The sequence below is a fragment of the Sphaeramia orbicularis genome, chromosome 4 (assembly GCF_902148855.1).
Source record: "Sphaeramia orbicularis chromosome 4, fSphaOr1.1, whole genome shotgun sequence".
NCBI lineage: Eukaryota > Metazoa > Chordata > Actinopteri > Kurtiformes > Apogonidae > Sphaeramia > Sphaeramia orbicularis.
This window is the reverse complement of record NC_043960.1, coordinates 56,787,462-56,804,090: the sequence shown is the minus strand read 5'-3', so window position 1 is coordinate 56,804,090 and position 16,629 is coordinate 56,787,462. Positions and strand designations below refer to the sequence as shown.

The 16,629-nt window shown below is 40.9% G+C and overlaps 1 protein-coding gene across 2 annotated transcripts in view; it reads right to left on the bottom strand.

Moving 5' to 3' along the window:
• Positions 1-708: 708 nt before the first annotated feature.
• Positions 709-16,629, bottom strand: part of psmd1 (proteasome 26S subunit, non-ATPase 1) — a 46,937-nt gene continuing 31,016 nt past the window's right edge. For both annotated transcript variants that reach the window (XM_030132604.1, XM_030132605.1), the window contains exons 20-25: positions 12,549-12,718; positions 8,823-8,915; positions 8,381-8,467; positions 7,210-7,377; positions 3,766-3,931; positions 709-877 (exon numbers count right to left, since the gene is read on the bottom strand). In XM_030132604.1, the coding sequence (XP_029988464.1) occupies positions 3,785-3,931; positions 7,210-7,377; positions 8,381-8,467; positions 8,823-8,915; positions 12,549-12,718 (665 nt within the window). In that variant the 3' untranslated portion in view covers positions 709-877; positions 3,766-3,784. The remainder of the gene's footprint in view (positions 878-3,765; positions 3,932-7,209; positions 7,378-8,380; positions 8,468-8,822; positions 8,916-12,548; positions 12,719-16,629) is intronic.

Genomic DNA, 16,629 nt, shown 5'->3' with positions numbered 1-16,629 from the left:
GAAAATCTACATGATCTCCAGTTCCACCATAAACCAACATCAATAAATCCAACATTCTTCTGCACTCTGGAGACATGCAACCTGATAGTTTAATGGAACAGATCTTTGGGTTTGGGAACTTAGAAGAAAGTAGTGGAAGTGGAGCTGGGCACATTTACATATGAAGGTTCAGAAGGTCTGGGATAAACCCACTGAAGTTCAGGAAACATCTGACTGTCTTCTGGGAAGGTCCAAGTCCTGGCCCTGTTTTCCTGTCCAGGTGCATAAACATGTTATATTCACTGATCCGGAACATAAACTATGACAGATGAACAAAGTCAGTAAATACAAGAGTTCATCTGATTATATCAGGATCTGTCAAATAACAAACCTACTTTAGGCCGAAAGCCTCTGAATAACAGGTACACATGGGTTCAAACCTTTAGAATGAGGAGGATGGGCTTAGGCAGGTGTCCAAATATGAACATGTATAAAACAGATCTGTGTCCGTATTAGTCTGTAAAAATAAATCTGTTTAAACTGCTGAATGAGTTCAGTCGTACATTAAATGTATTGTGTGTATTTGATCAGAAAATGAATGAACACATTTGAACATTAAAGCTGTTCCTACTGATCTGACATGTAAGCACAAAGTAAAAATATGAGCCCGCCTCCCTCCAAAACCCTGCCCACTTCCCCCTGTTTATTCTGTTAAATGAACACTCAGACTCCAATATATATCCTTTTTATTGTACGGACAAAAAATGATACAGTTAAAGAATGTAAAAGCCTCCTGTGTGGTGAACAGAGGAGCCAGAACAGGTGGAAACAGGTGGAGGACATGAACACACACCGGCCGAAGCCCAACAACATGCTGCCGTTCCAGATCAGCTGAAGCCTGCGGACAGAGAAGACACACAGGTTAGACACGACTCACACCATGTTTGTGTTTCCACTAATGGACAGAGGCAGGTTCAACATGTCACTAGTCTCTTTTCCACTGGACATCTGTGCAAAACTTTACCCACATTTAATAAATGCGTTAAAAACAGAAGTGTGTAATGTGGGTTTTTGCATTAAATCACAAACTAGAAGCACTCGGAGAGCGCAGACTTCCGCCAAGGCTGATCAGTGGCCCCCCCCCGTGGGCCCCCCCCCCGATCACCACCAAAATTTAATCATTTCTTCCTTATCCCATTTCCAACAAACCCTGAAAATTTCATCCAAATCTGTCCATAACTTTTTGAGTTATGTTGCACACTAACGGACAGACAGACAAATAAACCCTGGCAAAAACATAACCTCCTTGGCGGAGGTAATGACATGATTTGTTTATTTATTATTGTGAGATGACACAAGAAGTCATTTCATAAACATGGTGATGGACGTAAATGTGGTGTTGATTTACAGATATATTCATTATTATATTACCCCTCTATCTCCTACAAAAATCTAAAATGATTGGGTTTCCTGGTGTGTCCACACAAACCCACACGTTTGGTTTAAACTCTTCTTCTTCTTCTCTTGTTGTAACGTCTGTCAACATCCGCTTTGTTTTTTTTTATTCACCTAACTCTAGTTGTGAAAAAAGGTCTTTCCGTTGCAGTTTTGCCTGATATACCATTTGCGCTATGCCCAAAAGAACACCTCTTGCCAACACAAAAACTTTTAATCAAAAAATGAGACTTTTGGTGAAATTGTGGTTCTTCCATTAGGAAAATTTTTATGCGCAAGTTAAATTCACGCAATTTGAGGGTCAAAGGAAAAGAGACTACTGAGCTGCAGGGGATTCACACCTACTGGTGCATGAGATAAAGGAGGAGGCATTCATCTGCACGTCCACCTGAGTCTGTACACGGACGTTCACTGAACAGTTACTGTAGTTTGAACCTCAGATTCGGGGGGGGGGGGGGCTGATCAGGTCCATGCCTCTGGACCTGCTTCAGTGGACAAGACCCTGGGACATGTCCAGCAGTGCCTGGGTCAGTGTGACCACAGCACTGACATGTCCACAGTCCTGTGTGTACAATGTGTCACATGACACCTGAAGTGCGCACACACACACACACACACACACACACACACACACACACACACACACACACACACACACACACACCAGTCAGAGGACCGCATTTGGTCACTGACACCTCATCGGTCTCATCACACACTGAGCTCCAACATGGAGGCAGTTCCAGCTGTCCAACACAAACACACGGAGCCACACTGGTGACTCCAGTGGGGGTGGGGGTGGGGGTGGGGGTGGGGGGGTGTTACCCTGTGAGTGGGCAGCGGTGTTTACATTCCACCTTTAGTGAGGTGTGAAACTGGGCCTAATATTAATAGAAGACAACAGCAGCAGCGGCCTCAGCTGTGTGTTCTCACACAACACCCACACATATGGACCACAGTTCCACAGGTGTCTGCACGTCCACCACAACTAAACCACACATCACCTACAGCATGGATGTCCAACATGAGGCCTGCGGACCAGAACCGGCCCACCAAAGGGTCCACTCCGGCCCACACAGTCCAAGGTATGAGGTCATTTTAGTTCAGGTTCCACACACAGACTCACATGATCTACAGTAAAACAATAAAATAATAACCTAGACATAAAGACTCCAAATGTTCTTGGTTTGATGTGAAAATTATATTACATTATGCCTATAAATAATGACAACTTCAAATGTTTGTCTTTGTTTTATTACAAAAAAATAGCAATAAATTATGAAAATATTTACATTCACAAACTATCCTGTAAATAAAAATGTGAATAACCTGAAATGTCTAAAGAAAATTAAACACAATTTTAACAATATTCAGGTTATTCACATCTTTATTTACAGGATAGTTTATAAAGGTAAGTATTTTCATAACTTAAAGGTGCCGTATGTAGGATTGTGGCCAAAACTGGTATTGCAATCACATTCAGAATACTGTAGAGCGCGGTATCCTCTCCACCTCCCCCCAGACGAGGGGTTGCCAGACCCAGCATGAGTGTCTGCTACTAGTGTTTCACTAATCCTTGCCACCACACCATATATTTCATACAAAACAATCATCACCAGACTTATTATACGTAAGTATAATATATAATAGGCCAAAAACAAACATCCTGCCCACTCAAATGAAAGTTTGTGAAGATTCAGGAGATACGGAAAAGGTAAATGAGCCTTAAGTTTCACTTTTACTTCCATGGAATACAAGCGGCACAGATCGCTGCCGTACCCGGGGCTGACACTGAGCTTTTCAAATGCAAATATTCTGGCTGGACTCCTACTGTCAGTGAGATCAGTATTTGAAATGGAACATGATTCCTTCATGTCTGGTGACAGTCAGAGCCATTTTATAATTACTTAGAACATAATTCCTACATACTGCACCTTTAATGGGTTTTTTTGACTAAAATAAAGAGAAACATTTGGAGTTGTCATTATTTATAGGTTATTCTGTTATTATTGTACTGGCCCCGCCCACTGGAGATCAAATTGGGCTGAATGTGGAACCTGAACTAAACTGAGTTTGACCTCTGGTGTAAAGGTTAAACCAACAGTGTCAATTTAGCCCCTAAAACATGTGACTGTAAGAGAACCAGATATTACAGAGAATACATCTAATGTCATCAGTTCAGTTTAGAACTGCAGAGCAGAGGAACAGGTGGGTGTGGTCAGTGTGACAGACAGTGGGTGTGGTCAGTGTGACAGACAGTGGGTGTGGTCAGTGTGACAGACAGTGGTCAGTGGTGGAGCTGAATGACCCTTCCAGATGTTTGGGTGAACGTGCCTTCTGTTTCGGAGTGCTTCTACTCGTCGATGTACTCGAAGGGCTCCGGCGGCTCCGGTTCCTGCTCTTCCTCCTCGATCTTTGGGCCGTGGGCTGAGACGGGCTCCACCAGCTCCTCCTCCTCCTCACTGGTGTCCTTCATGATGATGATCCCACCTGTGTGGAGCTGAGGACACACGAATCCAACTTTAGTTTTCAAGAACCTTTAAGGGTCATTTTCAAATGTTTCCAGCTCCTTATCACTGGGGCAAAAAACAAATCTACAGAAATACAGTACTCTGGATTATTTTATTCACTTTTTATCACGATGTTCATTGTATTATGTATAAACATCTAGAATTATGTTTCATAATAGCAAAAAATGTAGAAATTAAAAGGAGAACACAAAGTTTAATCCAGAAAAAAGGGAATCCACTTGGTGTTCTTCAAAGAGATGAAAGTTCAGATCAAACTGGACCTGGAGTCGACCTGAGAACACCTGGAAATTTATTTATGACATAAATTTGGATTTTTCTAAATGTATCACCTCTATGGAAGGAGCTTTGGCTGGAGTTAATATTAAAAATAAATAAATAAATCACATCAGAGTTAGAATTACAAACATTTAAACTTAAATTCAAGCACTTTCCAGACCTTGAAAACACAACATTGAAATTCAAGCATTTTCAAGGATTTCAAGGACCCGTGTAACCCTGTTTGTAGCCTGTTTCTCCGGCGACACATTTTACAGAATTCAAATGACTGGGACTCCTGAACCCATCTCATTATAGACAAAATTCAAACGGCATCTGAAAGCTGAGAATGGGGGCTTTCGATTGGTCTATAACACATCAGGGTAGAGATCCGCATTGGCTGAGGGGGAGGGCTGGAAGTGGGCGGAGCTGAGAGTAACAGACCAGAGCAGGGCAGATGGCAGCAGATGCAGTCGGTCAAAGACATTTATTACTTTTAGCTGCGTTTTAGTGGTGGATTCTAGTAAATAATTATATATAATAGTGAAACTGCTGTTTTGGAGGCTTCTACCAGTGTGTTTGATGTATTTTTGAACACCGTCCTTGTTTTTTTCCCCTTTTTTCTACTGTCATTTTTAATCACACAGGATCAAAATGACTAGAAAAAAACAAAAATAATAAGAAGTTCATGGACACACAATGATCTAGACTAACTCAAATGTTTCAATACATGGAAAATAGTGGAAAGTTTATTTCTATAATCGCATTAAGTTTCATTATGAACATTTACTGTTGTTTTTCTTGATAAATATGATAAAAAATGCAAGTATGCAATTTTTTGGCTGTAACAAACTGTTTTAAGCATTTATTACAAATGATAATTAATGGACAAATGTTGAACGTTAAGTTGTTCCTGAAAAAAGGCACAAAAGAATTGTCAAAAAAGACATTTTCTGACACTTTTGTTGCAAAACCCCCCAAAGAAATCTCATTGTCCTGTTCTAATATATAGTCCTTATAGGGTTAATGAAGTGTCACCATGTTCTTTTAGTTAATGCGGGGAATTTTAGTGTTGCAGTAATTAACTAAACCATTTTGCTGGGGCGTAATTAGTAAAAAAAAAATCCAACATGAAACCTCAGAATGTGAGGATGGTTTAGCGACCAAACAAGGCCAAAGGCCCTCAGGAGGCCTAAGTACAACAGTTCATTATCCACAGTAGAATCCTGTTACTTCGATATGATGACATAATGATAAGACATGTGTTTGTTGGTACATTACAGCTGAACGTTCAGGGTCATCGATTTAAACAAGTCAAAGATGAGTTCAGTTTGTGGCTCTGGGACCCTCTGGTCCTCAGAGAAGTCCAAGGAACCAGTCTGTGGAGTCTTTTATCTCCAGTCAAGAGTCAAAGACAGGAAATACTCCAGTTGATCTACTTTTCAATAAACCTCCTGACACTGACCAGATTAGTGTCAGATACGTCTGTAAAACGTCCCCACTTCCTAAACCCACCTCTTCACGGAACAAAAACCCTTAAAAGGAAGTGGTATTATAAAAAAATCTTAGCTGAGGAAGGACCTTTTGGCATGTAGAAACAATAAAGCGGACGATGTAATCCTTTCATCTGAGCTCAACAAAATCAAAGTGTTTCCTTTTTAAAGGCCAATGCTGAAGGTTACTGCTGAAAACATTTACAGGAGAACTGGAGTCATGTGGTTTACACACAACAAGAAGAGCTTCTCAACAAGGTCACAATAAACCAAAATGACCCTGTGTGGATGATCTGACAAGAAAAACTCCTCTAAGATACGACTGGAAAAACTGAGTGGTTTTAATGAACTGCTCAAATGTTTACAGTGAATATTTCATTGGAAATTCTTCCTCATGTTACCTGTTTATTATGACAGTAGGAGTGGGACAAAATATCCATATGGCAAACTATCGCCATATTTAATCTTACGATGGATTATTAATGCGCTCCCACGGTGTATGTTTTTTTTTTTTTTTATTATTATTCAAATATCCTCCTGAGACCCCGCAAAGTAAATATTTTAGCTTTTTTACATTAAACAATGGTCTTGATTGGAAAAAGCATAATGTAACAGTTTTTCAGATACAATTTTTATTTTTATTTTATTTTTTTATGGAATGTCCTTAGCAGTGGACAGGATTTTTTTTTTTTTCAAGTAAAGCCTTGAAACTCATGTCCCCTACAGAGGATAAAAACACATTGCTGGGTCTCAGGAGGATATAGCCGCTATGAACTTCTTTTATGGTTCCTCCTTAGTGAGTTCAGTCACCGTTGCACATGTCCTCCAGGGGGCGCTCCTCACACCAATGGCTGAAAATAGGGCCAAAGTCACAGAAGAAGAAAAAACAAAGACTGGCTCTAATCTGTTGGACTGGAGCAGTGAAGTTAAACTGACAGATGAACTGTATGCATCGTTTAAATCTAAAGTGTGGACTGACTTTTGTCTTTTCTAGTGTGGATGGGATAAAGATGGAGAAGGACTTCGCAGTATGTACGAACTGTTAGCAAAATACGATATATGGGCGACAAAACAAACGTGCATGAGAGACATGAGATGGTGTTTTCAGTTTCAATTGTGTCAGTGTTTGTCCGACACATACAAACATCCTGTTTCCACTTCTGTTGAACTAAAACACTGTCAGTGGTTTTACTCTTACTGTTTGGACTCTGGGTAAATTATGATGCAAAATATAAACTATGGCACTTATTCATTTTTGTTTCACCCCTGTAAACACACTGATATATCGTAGGTTATTAAGAGCAATATATCAATAATCGCAGTATCGTCATATCGAGATATTGTCATGATTGTGAGCCATGTATTGCATCGTATCTTATGGTATGGTATGGTATGGTAACGTGCAGATTCCCAGCCCTAGATGGCAGTGATGTTAAGTTGATGAATGACTGATTTCAGCGTCTCCTGTGTGATTCCACTGTAGATGTGACTGTCCTTACCGGTTTGAAGGGCTGGTAGCGGCAGGTTTCAGGCATGATCAGGACTTTGAGCTGAGCCGGCATGACTCTGGCCGGGTTCTCCAGGAGCTGGAAGTTGGGTTCTGACTCCTTCTTCTTTTCCTTCTCCTTTTCTTCATCTTTCTTCTCCTTCTCTCCTTCCTGGACCTCCTGTCACACAAAATCACTGTTTGTCATTTGTCGCGTTCTTGTCCAGAATATTTCACCTTCTTCTCAGTTCTACCTCTTATCTCCAACACATACATTTTTGAGAAGACACAATCCACGGTAACATCCCAATCTCTCATTCTAAGTGACAGAAACAGCTGAGTGGTGCCTCAGAGATGACCCACTGACGCTTGGACGTCCATGGGGAATTCACCAGTGTCGATACTGACACCAGAATGTATCAGGGAATTAGCATCGGAAAGCAAACGATAAACAGCTGACCATAACGACACAGCCATAAAATTAAGTGCATGCTTGCGCAAGTTCAATGCAAATGTAATTCGTATCTTTATTATAAATTCAACAGTGCAGTTCTGCCCCTTCATGTCCTGAAATGTGAGGGGAAGTCCAGCTACCTTTGGTGTCTCAAAGCCATCTCCTCTGCTGTGAGTGTTTAGTAACTGTGATCAATAAAGACATTAACTATTAAAACTGTTCATGTGGTATTAGCTTAAGCACATTCTGTTCGTCTGTACCAGGTGACTTAGATGCAGATCACATGACATTTTATGACCAATTCATGCACAAACGTTTTACAGTAACAGACATAATTATCACAAACACTCCAAATGTGAAGAAAACAAACGCTGCATATACCATCAAATTACAGATGATTCACACAGGACAAATATCAACACATGACCTCTGTGTTTAACGAAATACAGTAGGTGATTTACAAGATAAAACATCACAAACTACAGATATGAGTGAGTCACATGAGATTAAGATCACTGACACCATTAAAAATAGGACTTTAGTCTATATTAAACATGGAGTCAGTATGTGATGAAACATGTAACTTTTTGCATTCGAGGACAATGTTGTGAGGAATGTTTTGTAATCCTCTTGTGTTTTCTATTCATGTTACTTTCAAACCACCAAGTCAGAAAATAAATCCACATCCAGTAAAAACTAATGTCTGCAAAATAAAACTGTCTTGACTCACCACTTCCATCTTCTCCTCCTCTTTTTCCTTCTTCTCCTTCTCTTTCTTCTTGGCTTTAGCTGTGATGGACAGAACAGCCGTGGATACCTGCCATGGGCAGACAGCACACACACATCATGTAAGACAATACCATACACACTTTTCTACAAAACTGGCTTAAAGTATACACAACTAGGCAACCACTAAATAACTGTGTGACTGTGTTCCTTCATTGTAGTTTCCAAGAGCATTGAGGATTGTAAAGTGAAACTACTGAGAAAAATAAGCCAGAGATGCTAAAATAATAAACACAATGGCCAAGGAAATTATGAGTGTGAAGAGCCTTCAAAATGATTCAGAAATCAATATAAAGCAAGGTCAGCTTTCCTTGACTGATAATTTCAGAGAAAGGAAAGCAAAACAAGCTGCTGTGTTGTGTGGCGCCTCTGCTCCCTCCTCTTACCTTTTCCTTCTCTTTTTCTTTGGGAACCTCCAGAGCTGGTGGGTAGGCGAAGGTGGAGGGCTTACAGTTGGACCGATACTGCACTTTGGGCATCTGAGCAGGAAGACAAAACCAGGGTCAACTCACTTTATGGTCGGAAGACCGAAGAAAAATGACAACATTACTAATGAGAAAATTCAAACAATGCAGACGTTTAATGTCAAGCAAAAATGATCTCATCTACATGCGTCCGTTGTGCGTACAGATAACTTTTTTTTTCTCCCAAAATTATGTTTTTATTTTGCTTGTCAGCAAAACCTGAATTTCACAGTAGGAAAAAATTCTATGACTGTACTGAATAAAAGAACCCTTTCTGTCCTGAACCATAGAACCCTTTCTTATTCCTTTACTTGTATACAGTCATACAGGGGTTGGACAAAATAATGGAAACACCTTAAAAAATCAACAAAATATAATTTAATATGGTGTAGGTCCGCCTTTTGCGGCAATTACAGCCTCAATTCTCCGAGGTATTGATTCATACAACTTGTGAATTGTTTCCAAAGGAATTTGAAGCCATTCTTCAGTTAGAATACCCTCCAACTCTTTTAGAGACGATGGCGGTGGAAATCGACGTCTTACTTGAATCTCTAAAACTGACCATAAATGCTCAATAATGTTGAGGTCTGGGGACTGTGCCGGCCATACGAGATGCTCAACTTCATTAGAATGTTCCTCATGCCATTCTTTAACAATTCTAGCTGTATGGATTGGGGTATTATCATCTTGAGGTGAAGGTGTTTCCATTATTTTGTCCAACCCCTGTATAAAACAGGCAGGTGCACACATAAGGCCCAAAGGGGATTTGAGCCCCTGCCCTTTTTGCTTCGCTAAAAAAGTGCCCTTTTTATTTTTTAAATAAATAACTTCTTGTTCTGCATAAGGATGTAAAAGAAAACAGCGGTATAAACACACCACAGTTATCTACCGTACAAATTTCCATGTAATTGTGTGTCACAGTGTCCATATGTTGTTGAGTCTAAAAATGCTTCTGTCTGCTGTCTCTCACTGAGGGGTGGGGCTTCCCTGTGCTGTGTTCACATGCATCAAAACACTGTTGTGCCTGCACAGCAGTGATTGGACATAAACTTGTGGGGGCGGGCTTTCACCTGCCTGGACACACACACACATACTCAGTGGTCTGTAAAGCAGTTTATAAAACACCAACGCAAAATCAATTACAAAAACCGAAAACCCGTGGTCCATAAGGGCGGACTGTTCCATGCAGGGTGGACCGAATGGTTCAGTATTTTCCAGAGTACTGTTACATCCCTGCCACACATCCAAAATTCTTAGAATACATCAGATAACCTTCTGCAACGACTGCAGGCTCTTTCGTGGAGCTCTGCTTTCATCGTGACAAATGAATGGATGACTTGCAGAGTGACATGAAGACATGAATGGGGTGACCCGTGCACCCGACCCCAGCAGAACCCTTACATCACCAAGTACAATACAAAGTATTGGATGCAGTGGCGTAAAGCAACCTGTCACTGGACTCTAGAAAGGAGACTGTTCTCTTGAGTGATGAACAACACCCCTCTGTCTGGTGATCCAATGGAGGAGTTTGGGTTTGGCAGGAGATCGGTACAGGCCGGACTGTTCCAAGTGTAAAGTTTGGGGGGGGGTTAAAGTGTGTGAATGTTTTTCAGGGGTTTGGCTTGGCCGCTTAGTTCCAGTGAAAAGAACTCTTAATTCTTCATCATACCAAGACATTTTGGACACTTTCATGCAGCAGTTTGGGGGTGGCTCAGTCCTGTTCTAACATGACTGTGGAAAAACAAAGTCCATAAAGACATGGATGAGTGAGTTTGGTTTGGAGGAACTGGACTGGTCTGCAGAGTCCTGACCTCAACCTGATACAACACCTTTGGGATGAATTAGAGTGGAGACGGTGAGCCAGGCCTTGTCCATCAGTGCCTGACTTCACACATGAGCTTCTACTGTAATGGTCAAAAATTCCCATAAATCCACTCCTAAACCTTGTGCTACTCTTTCTCAGAACAGTTGAAGGTGTTATAGCTGCACAGGGTGGGCCAACTCCACATTCACTCAAAGGATTAAGGATGGGATTGCATTAAATTCAATTATCACTGGCTGAAGAGTCTGGTCTAGACTTGGTCTAAATGTAAAGTGTCATGAGATAACTTTTGTTATGATGTGGCACTATATAAATGAAATTTGACAACTGAATAAAGTTTGTGTGTGTGTGTGTGTGTGTGAAGGCAGATGCCCCAATACTTTTGTCACTATAGTGTGTTACACACAACCAAAGAAAAAAAAAATTTCTTTTAGCTTTTACTCCAGGACACATTCACGGGAGACACCATGGAATACTAATGCAGTGTCACAATCAATGTCACATTTATTTCCATGCAGAGTTGCATTAATTTTTGGCAAAGATCTTGTATTAATTACTAAATATGCTTAAGGTTTTATCCAGCACATCCCAAAAATACTCCATGGGGTTCGGGTCTGGTCTCTGTGGTTGTGTGAAAATGATGTCTCATGCTAGCTGAACAACTACTACTCCTATTCTATCATCATTACCCCTACTATTACTATTACTCTTCTCCTCCTTATTATCATCATCATTCTTTATTTTTATTTTTTTCCCCACGGTTTTCCAGAGTTACTATAGAAAACAGATCTTAACAGAGTTTACTCCATACACTGAGGCTTGGGCTGGGTGACATGACAGAAGTGACCAGTTACTCCTAAAATTGTCATATTTGCTCACTCTTTTGCCGCTCCATAACGCTAAGAGTGTTCAGCAAATGGATAATGTCAGCTTAGAAATGCAGTCAGCTAATGTCAACAGACATCATCCAGCCCAATGCAGATTTCAATGCAAACTCTCACAAAGTTCCATCATAAAAACACATGGAACCCATTGGGGTTTTTCTATGTCAAAAGAAAAAACAGCTGTACTCTGAATAGTAGCACAATGAGTGACTAGAGGGGCTAATATTAGTTATAGCCTAATAAGTTAATTAGCTGTTTTACTGCAGATCAGAAACAGAGAAGTACCTCTCTTTCACAGTGTAAAATAGTGTTGTTTTTTTTTTTTAAATCTCGTGGTTGGAGGTAGAGTCTAAAAAGGTGTATGTCATGCACTTTAACATCTGTTGACAACACTTGGTGCTGCAGCACAAAATGTTTACGTCATCTGGCTTCTACACCCTGTGCTGATGGATTATATGGCTCTTAATATTAAACATTCGCCAGTACCTTGTAAAGCTGGGGATTCACAATGTGCAGAGGTCTGTACGTGTCCCTAAAACCCAGTGCAGCTGATTTGAGCAGTAAAGCAGATATAATGCTCTTCTAATGTTTCATTACAACTCCAATATGACACCATGATCCCTTGGCATTGGTGAGCGAGTGGCAGGGGGCCAACGCAGACCTAGAATCAGCATGGCCTTGGTATGAAATGACCACTGCTAACAGTTGTCACCAAAGCAAGAAACCACCTTCAATTTTCACCTATCACATTTAAAAATGTCAATTCACAAGTTAAATTTAGCACCGCACATCTCCCCTTAGGTCAACTGTAAGTTGATATAAACAAAAATGTTGTATGGCTTAATATGGAGACATCATATTTTAATCCCCACTAGGCCAGTAAAGTGCACGATAATCCACCTGGACCTTTAACAGTTGTTCACACAGTGCATTCTTCAGTACCTTAAGGTCCTTGTTGAGTCCAATTATAGCAGTTGGAGTGAATGCCAATGAAAGGAAGTGGGAGAGGGGAAACCAGAACCAGAACTGAGTGAAGACCAGCAGGCCTACGACTGATGGCATGTGAGTGTGACCCGTCCTGGACTGCAGAGAGATGGTCACATTGCGTCCACCTAAACAGGAGAGCAGAAGAAGAAAGCAGGGTTTGAATTCAACACAACTATGGAACGGTACCACATTTCCAAAAACAAAACATGCCATAGTTCAACTCATTACATTTATTAATAATAATAATAATCCGAACAGTGCACTAAGTGTAATGTCGAGGTGTGCAGTTTTATTCTTTGTGTCTGGACTTGTACATATATTGATAAATACTGGCAAGATTTAGAAAATCAACTACATTTAATTTTTAACCTAAAACAGACCTGGTGTGTCTGCTGTTTGGACAGGTGGACACACAACTTCAAAGTACACATTCAAAAGACTCTTCTCTATTCTCACTTTTTGAGTAAGGAAGAACATATAACTGAAGTGGACAGATAGTAAATCCCCACAGTAGCTGGATGGCATAAGGTTACCCATGGAATACTCAACATACAGGTCTAGATGTAGGACTGAGGTGTTCTGTAGAACCTGGTCCCCATTCCAGACTTATACTGGTACTAGACGAACTGTCATTGTGTTGAAGGGCCTGGTGGACCGTAAGTGAGAAAATACAGTATGGACCAACACACAGTGGGTTAGCTGAGTTAATATGCACTGATTGATAATGATACTGCCGTGGTGGAAGGTCAAAAACGTATGGTGTCTTTGGGGGGATTCTCCCCACTCTTATTTTTATGTATCATATATGATTCTTTTGTTTATGTATGATATGGCCCCACCCCCTGTTGTTTTTGTTGTTATGGTTGGTTTTGTCTAAGACACCACTGTTTGTTCATGTGTTTGTATATGCTGGTTTGTGTCTGTATATTTGGCTGTTCAGAATGACATGTTGTATGTGTGAAGGAACAGAAACTGTACTTCTATATTTTTGTTACACATCACATGGCAGAACCTTCCATTCATGTCTCGCCAGCCTCTTGCTTTATATTTGTATTTAACCTTTTTTTTTTTTTTTTTCAAAAAATAGTTTTTGTTATATGAAAAACTGAAAGATATTGACCAGAAAACAATAATAATATTTAGAAAAGTTAAAATGTGTATTCACTAGAGGTTTCAGGGTACTTGTATTTGTCTCATACCACTACAAGTTCATAGTATGGACATAACAAATACATCTATCATTCAGTCCAACACAGACACTCTACAGCCTTTCAGACAAGTGTAGCAACACTGAACTCCAACATGTGGCAGTAAATCACCTGTGCTGCACAAGTCCCTACTGCACTACACTACATGAAGACAGAGCCAAATGTTGTGGTGCAGCAGATGGAGATAGGATCCATGCCATGTTAGGTTAATTGAACTTACTGCTTTACAAAAAGACCCCCCTGATGGTGAAAGTAATACTGCCCTGCAGATTCTAACCCTTTGTGTGCAGTAATACAACACTGTAGTCATGCACATGAATCAAATGGTGTGTGTTTTGTCCAAGCTGCATGTTGTCGACAAGACCATGTAGTAACATCCTGTCAATAAATATATATGTAATACAGATGCTTCAGTGTGTTGTGTACTGACTGACTGTAGTCTTTGACAGTCAGAGGAGCACACACTGAATAATCCAATCAGCTGTAGTAGTTGTAAACAGTTGTTCAGTGTTCTGTCGTCTACTTCAGTCCAGTGTGTGTCCAGTCCAGTCTGTCTAGTTAACGGTTTAAGGCTCATGTTTAACATGAAAAAGCATCTTCAACAATGACATTCTATGAAACTGAATTTCATCTTTATTTCACTTCCTATTCAAACAACCAACAGAATAACCAGACAGTTTTATTTCTTATTTCATGCATCTTACCCATCATCTTTCATCTGTTTCTACCAGTCTGTGCAGACAGATACAGGACGTGACAAAGTTAATTACACTACCCTGTGTTGATCATAAATGGAAATCTAAGGTGTTCGCATTTAGGGCTTTTGTTGCTTTTTCTATGTTTTACTGTATTGTTTAGCGCTGTGTTATCGGGAGTGTCAGGTTACTGAGGGTGTGGACCAGGATGAACATCATCCTGAGGAGGTCATTACATGAACTCATCCTGTGTGTTCTAACGACCCCTGGACCGGATTGAAAATGTAACACCGGCCAGTCACGTAAAGTTAGGAAGGCGTTGTCTGCTGTATCCTACAAGAAATTTAGAGAACAGACTGTGCTCATTACACAGGAGATCAGACAGTTGATGTGTTTTGTTCCGAATTACACAAGGCAACTAGGAGCTTTGGGGTAAATGGGCAAAATGGCATTAGCATCTGGATAAATATTTAGGCTATTTGAAGTGATTTCTCTGACAGGTAATTCACCTGAGCTTTCAGGGACTTGATTGTAATGACCAAGGGTTGTGACAAGTAATGCTGACATTGATTTGTGTCACTGGAGCTGAATAAACACAAGGGAGGAAGTGTAAAAAGGAAGAAAGGGAAGGAAGGGCAGGAAAAGAGGATACGGGGAAACCAGGACCTGTTATAGCTAGAGGGTCCATGAGAAAAACTTTATTTCAAAAGAGTCAGCTACTAGAAAGTTGCCTGCGAAAAATTAAATTAACCCAGACTGTAATAAACACTAGGGGTGCAACGGTACACTTCATACTGTCATATGAACGGTACGCCCTCACAGTTCGGTACGAGCACGTACCACGGTACGGCTCATTTGTCATTTTCAAAGGACATTTCTGGACAAGCCATGCTTATATTAGAGATTTGCAAGACGACTGACTTACGGAATTCTACTATCATTGGTTGGAGCTGAACATGGAGCCCAGCTAGAGCATGTCATATTTATGACAATTACCCTTCTGATATCCACATTAGTAAAACCTCCCGCATTGTCGCCATGTTTGTTATTATTGACTTTCTTCTTCTTCTCAAAAAACGTCACCCTTCTTCATGGCATTCGTCCAGTATGGAAATTAACAGCGGCATCCTCTGGTGGATTGATTGAGAAATGCTCATTCCAACGTACAGGACACATGAAAGTATGAAGGCAGTGACGTATGACGTTAGAAACGGACAAACATATTTAACGTACATAAAGCGAGCGTAAAGGAGTTTTAAGGTTCTCCGTCAGCTCCCAGTTACATTTCAGTGCCCAGTCGGGCTCTGCGTTGGAACCGTACTGTAAACTATGACTGAAAAACCCCAATATGTACTGAACAGTGGAGAACCTGTACCATTGCATCCCTACTAAATACTAGGGGTCGCCCACAGGGACCACATGAGTTGCCCACAGGCCTGTTCTAAAAATAGAACTAGTCCAGGGGTCTCCAACATGTTGCTCACGATCTACCGGTGGTTTGCCAAGGGTCAATAATATAATGACACAAAGCTGATACGTCATTTGGTTAAACAAGTCTAAATTTCCACCCAGTCAAAATTTCAAGTGTCCTGCCCCCCTCCCGAGATGAAATGGTCAACTAGCTGTCAATCAAACTTCAGCGCTGGTTTGCTGTCTGTCATTGGAGAGGGGCGGGGCTCAGGAGGAGCAGGATGAGCCAGATGTCAGGGCAGGTAGTGGGTTCAGCCCCGCAACAATGTGGGCGAGTATAGTCAGGGAGTTATTTTCACAAACAATGAGACACAGACTTCTGTTTGACAAATGTAAAAGACAAGTGTGTGTGTGTCTGATCTGTGGGCGGAGCCAGGCAGTCGGTAAAAGATGCAACGTGGAGTGGAATTTCACCAAAGTTCACAGTAACTTTTCTGGAGATTTACTGGTGGGAATCAGCCTCTGAGAAGAGAAGGTAAAAGAGCTGAAAACTGAAGTCCAAAAACAACAGTCCATGTTCACTAAACTGACCAAGGCCAGCACTTCAGCCGAGGCATCATTACAGTGGTTCACATCCTGCGCAAACATATGTGTGCTATGTGCGCATGCGCTCACATAGCTGGAGTCGGACCTGAACAGGTGCCTCTGCGTTTTACTCCAGTG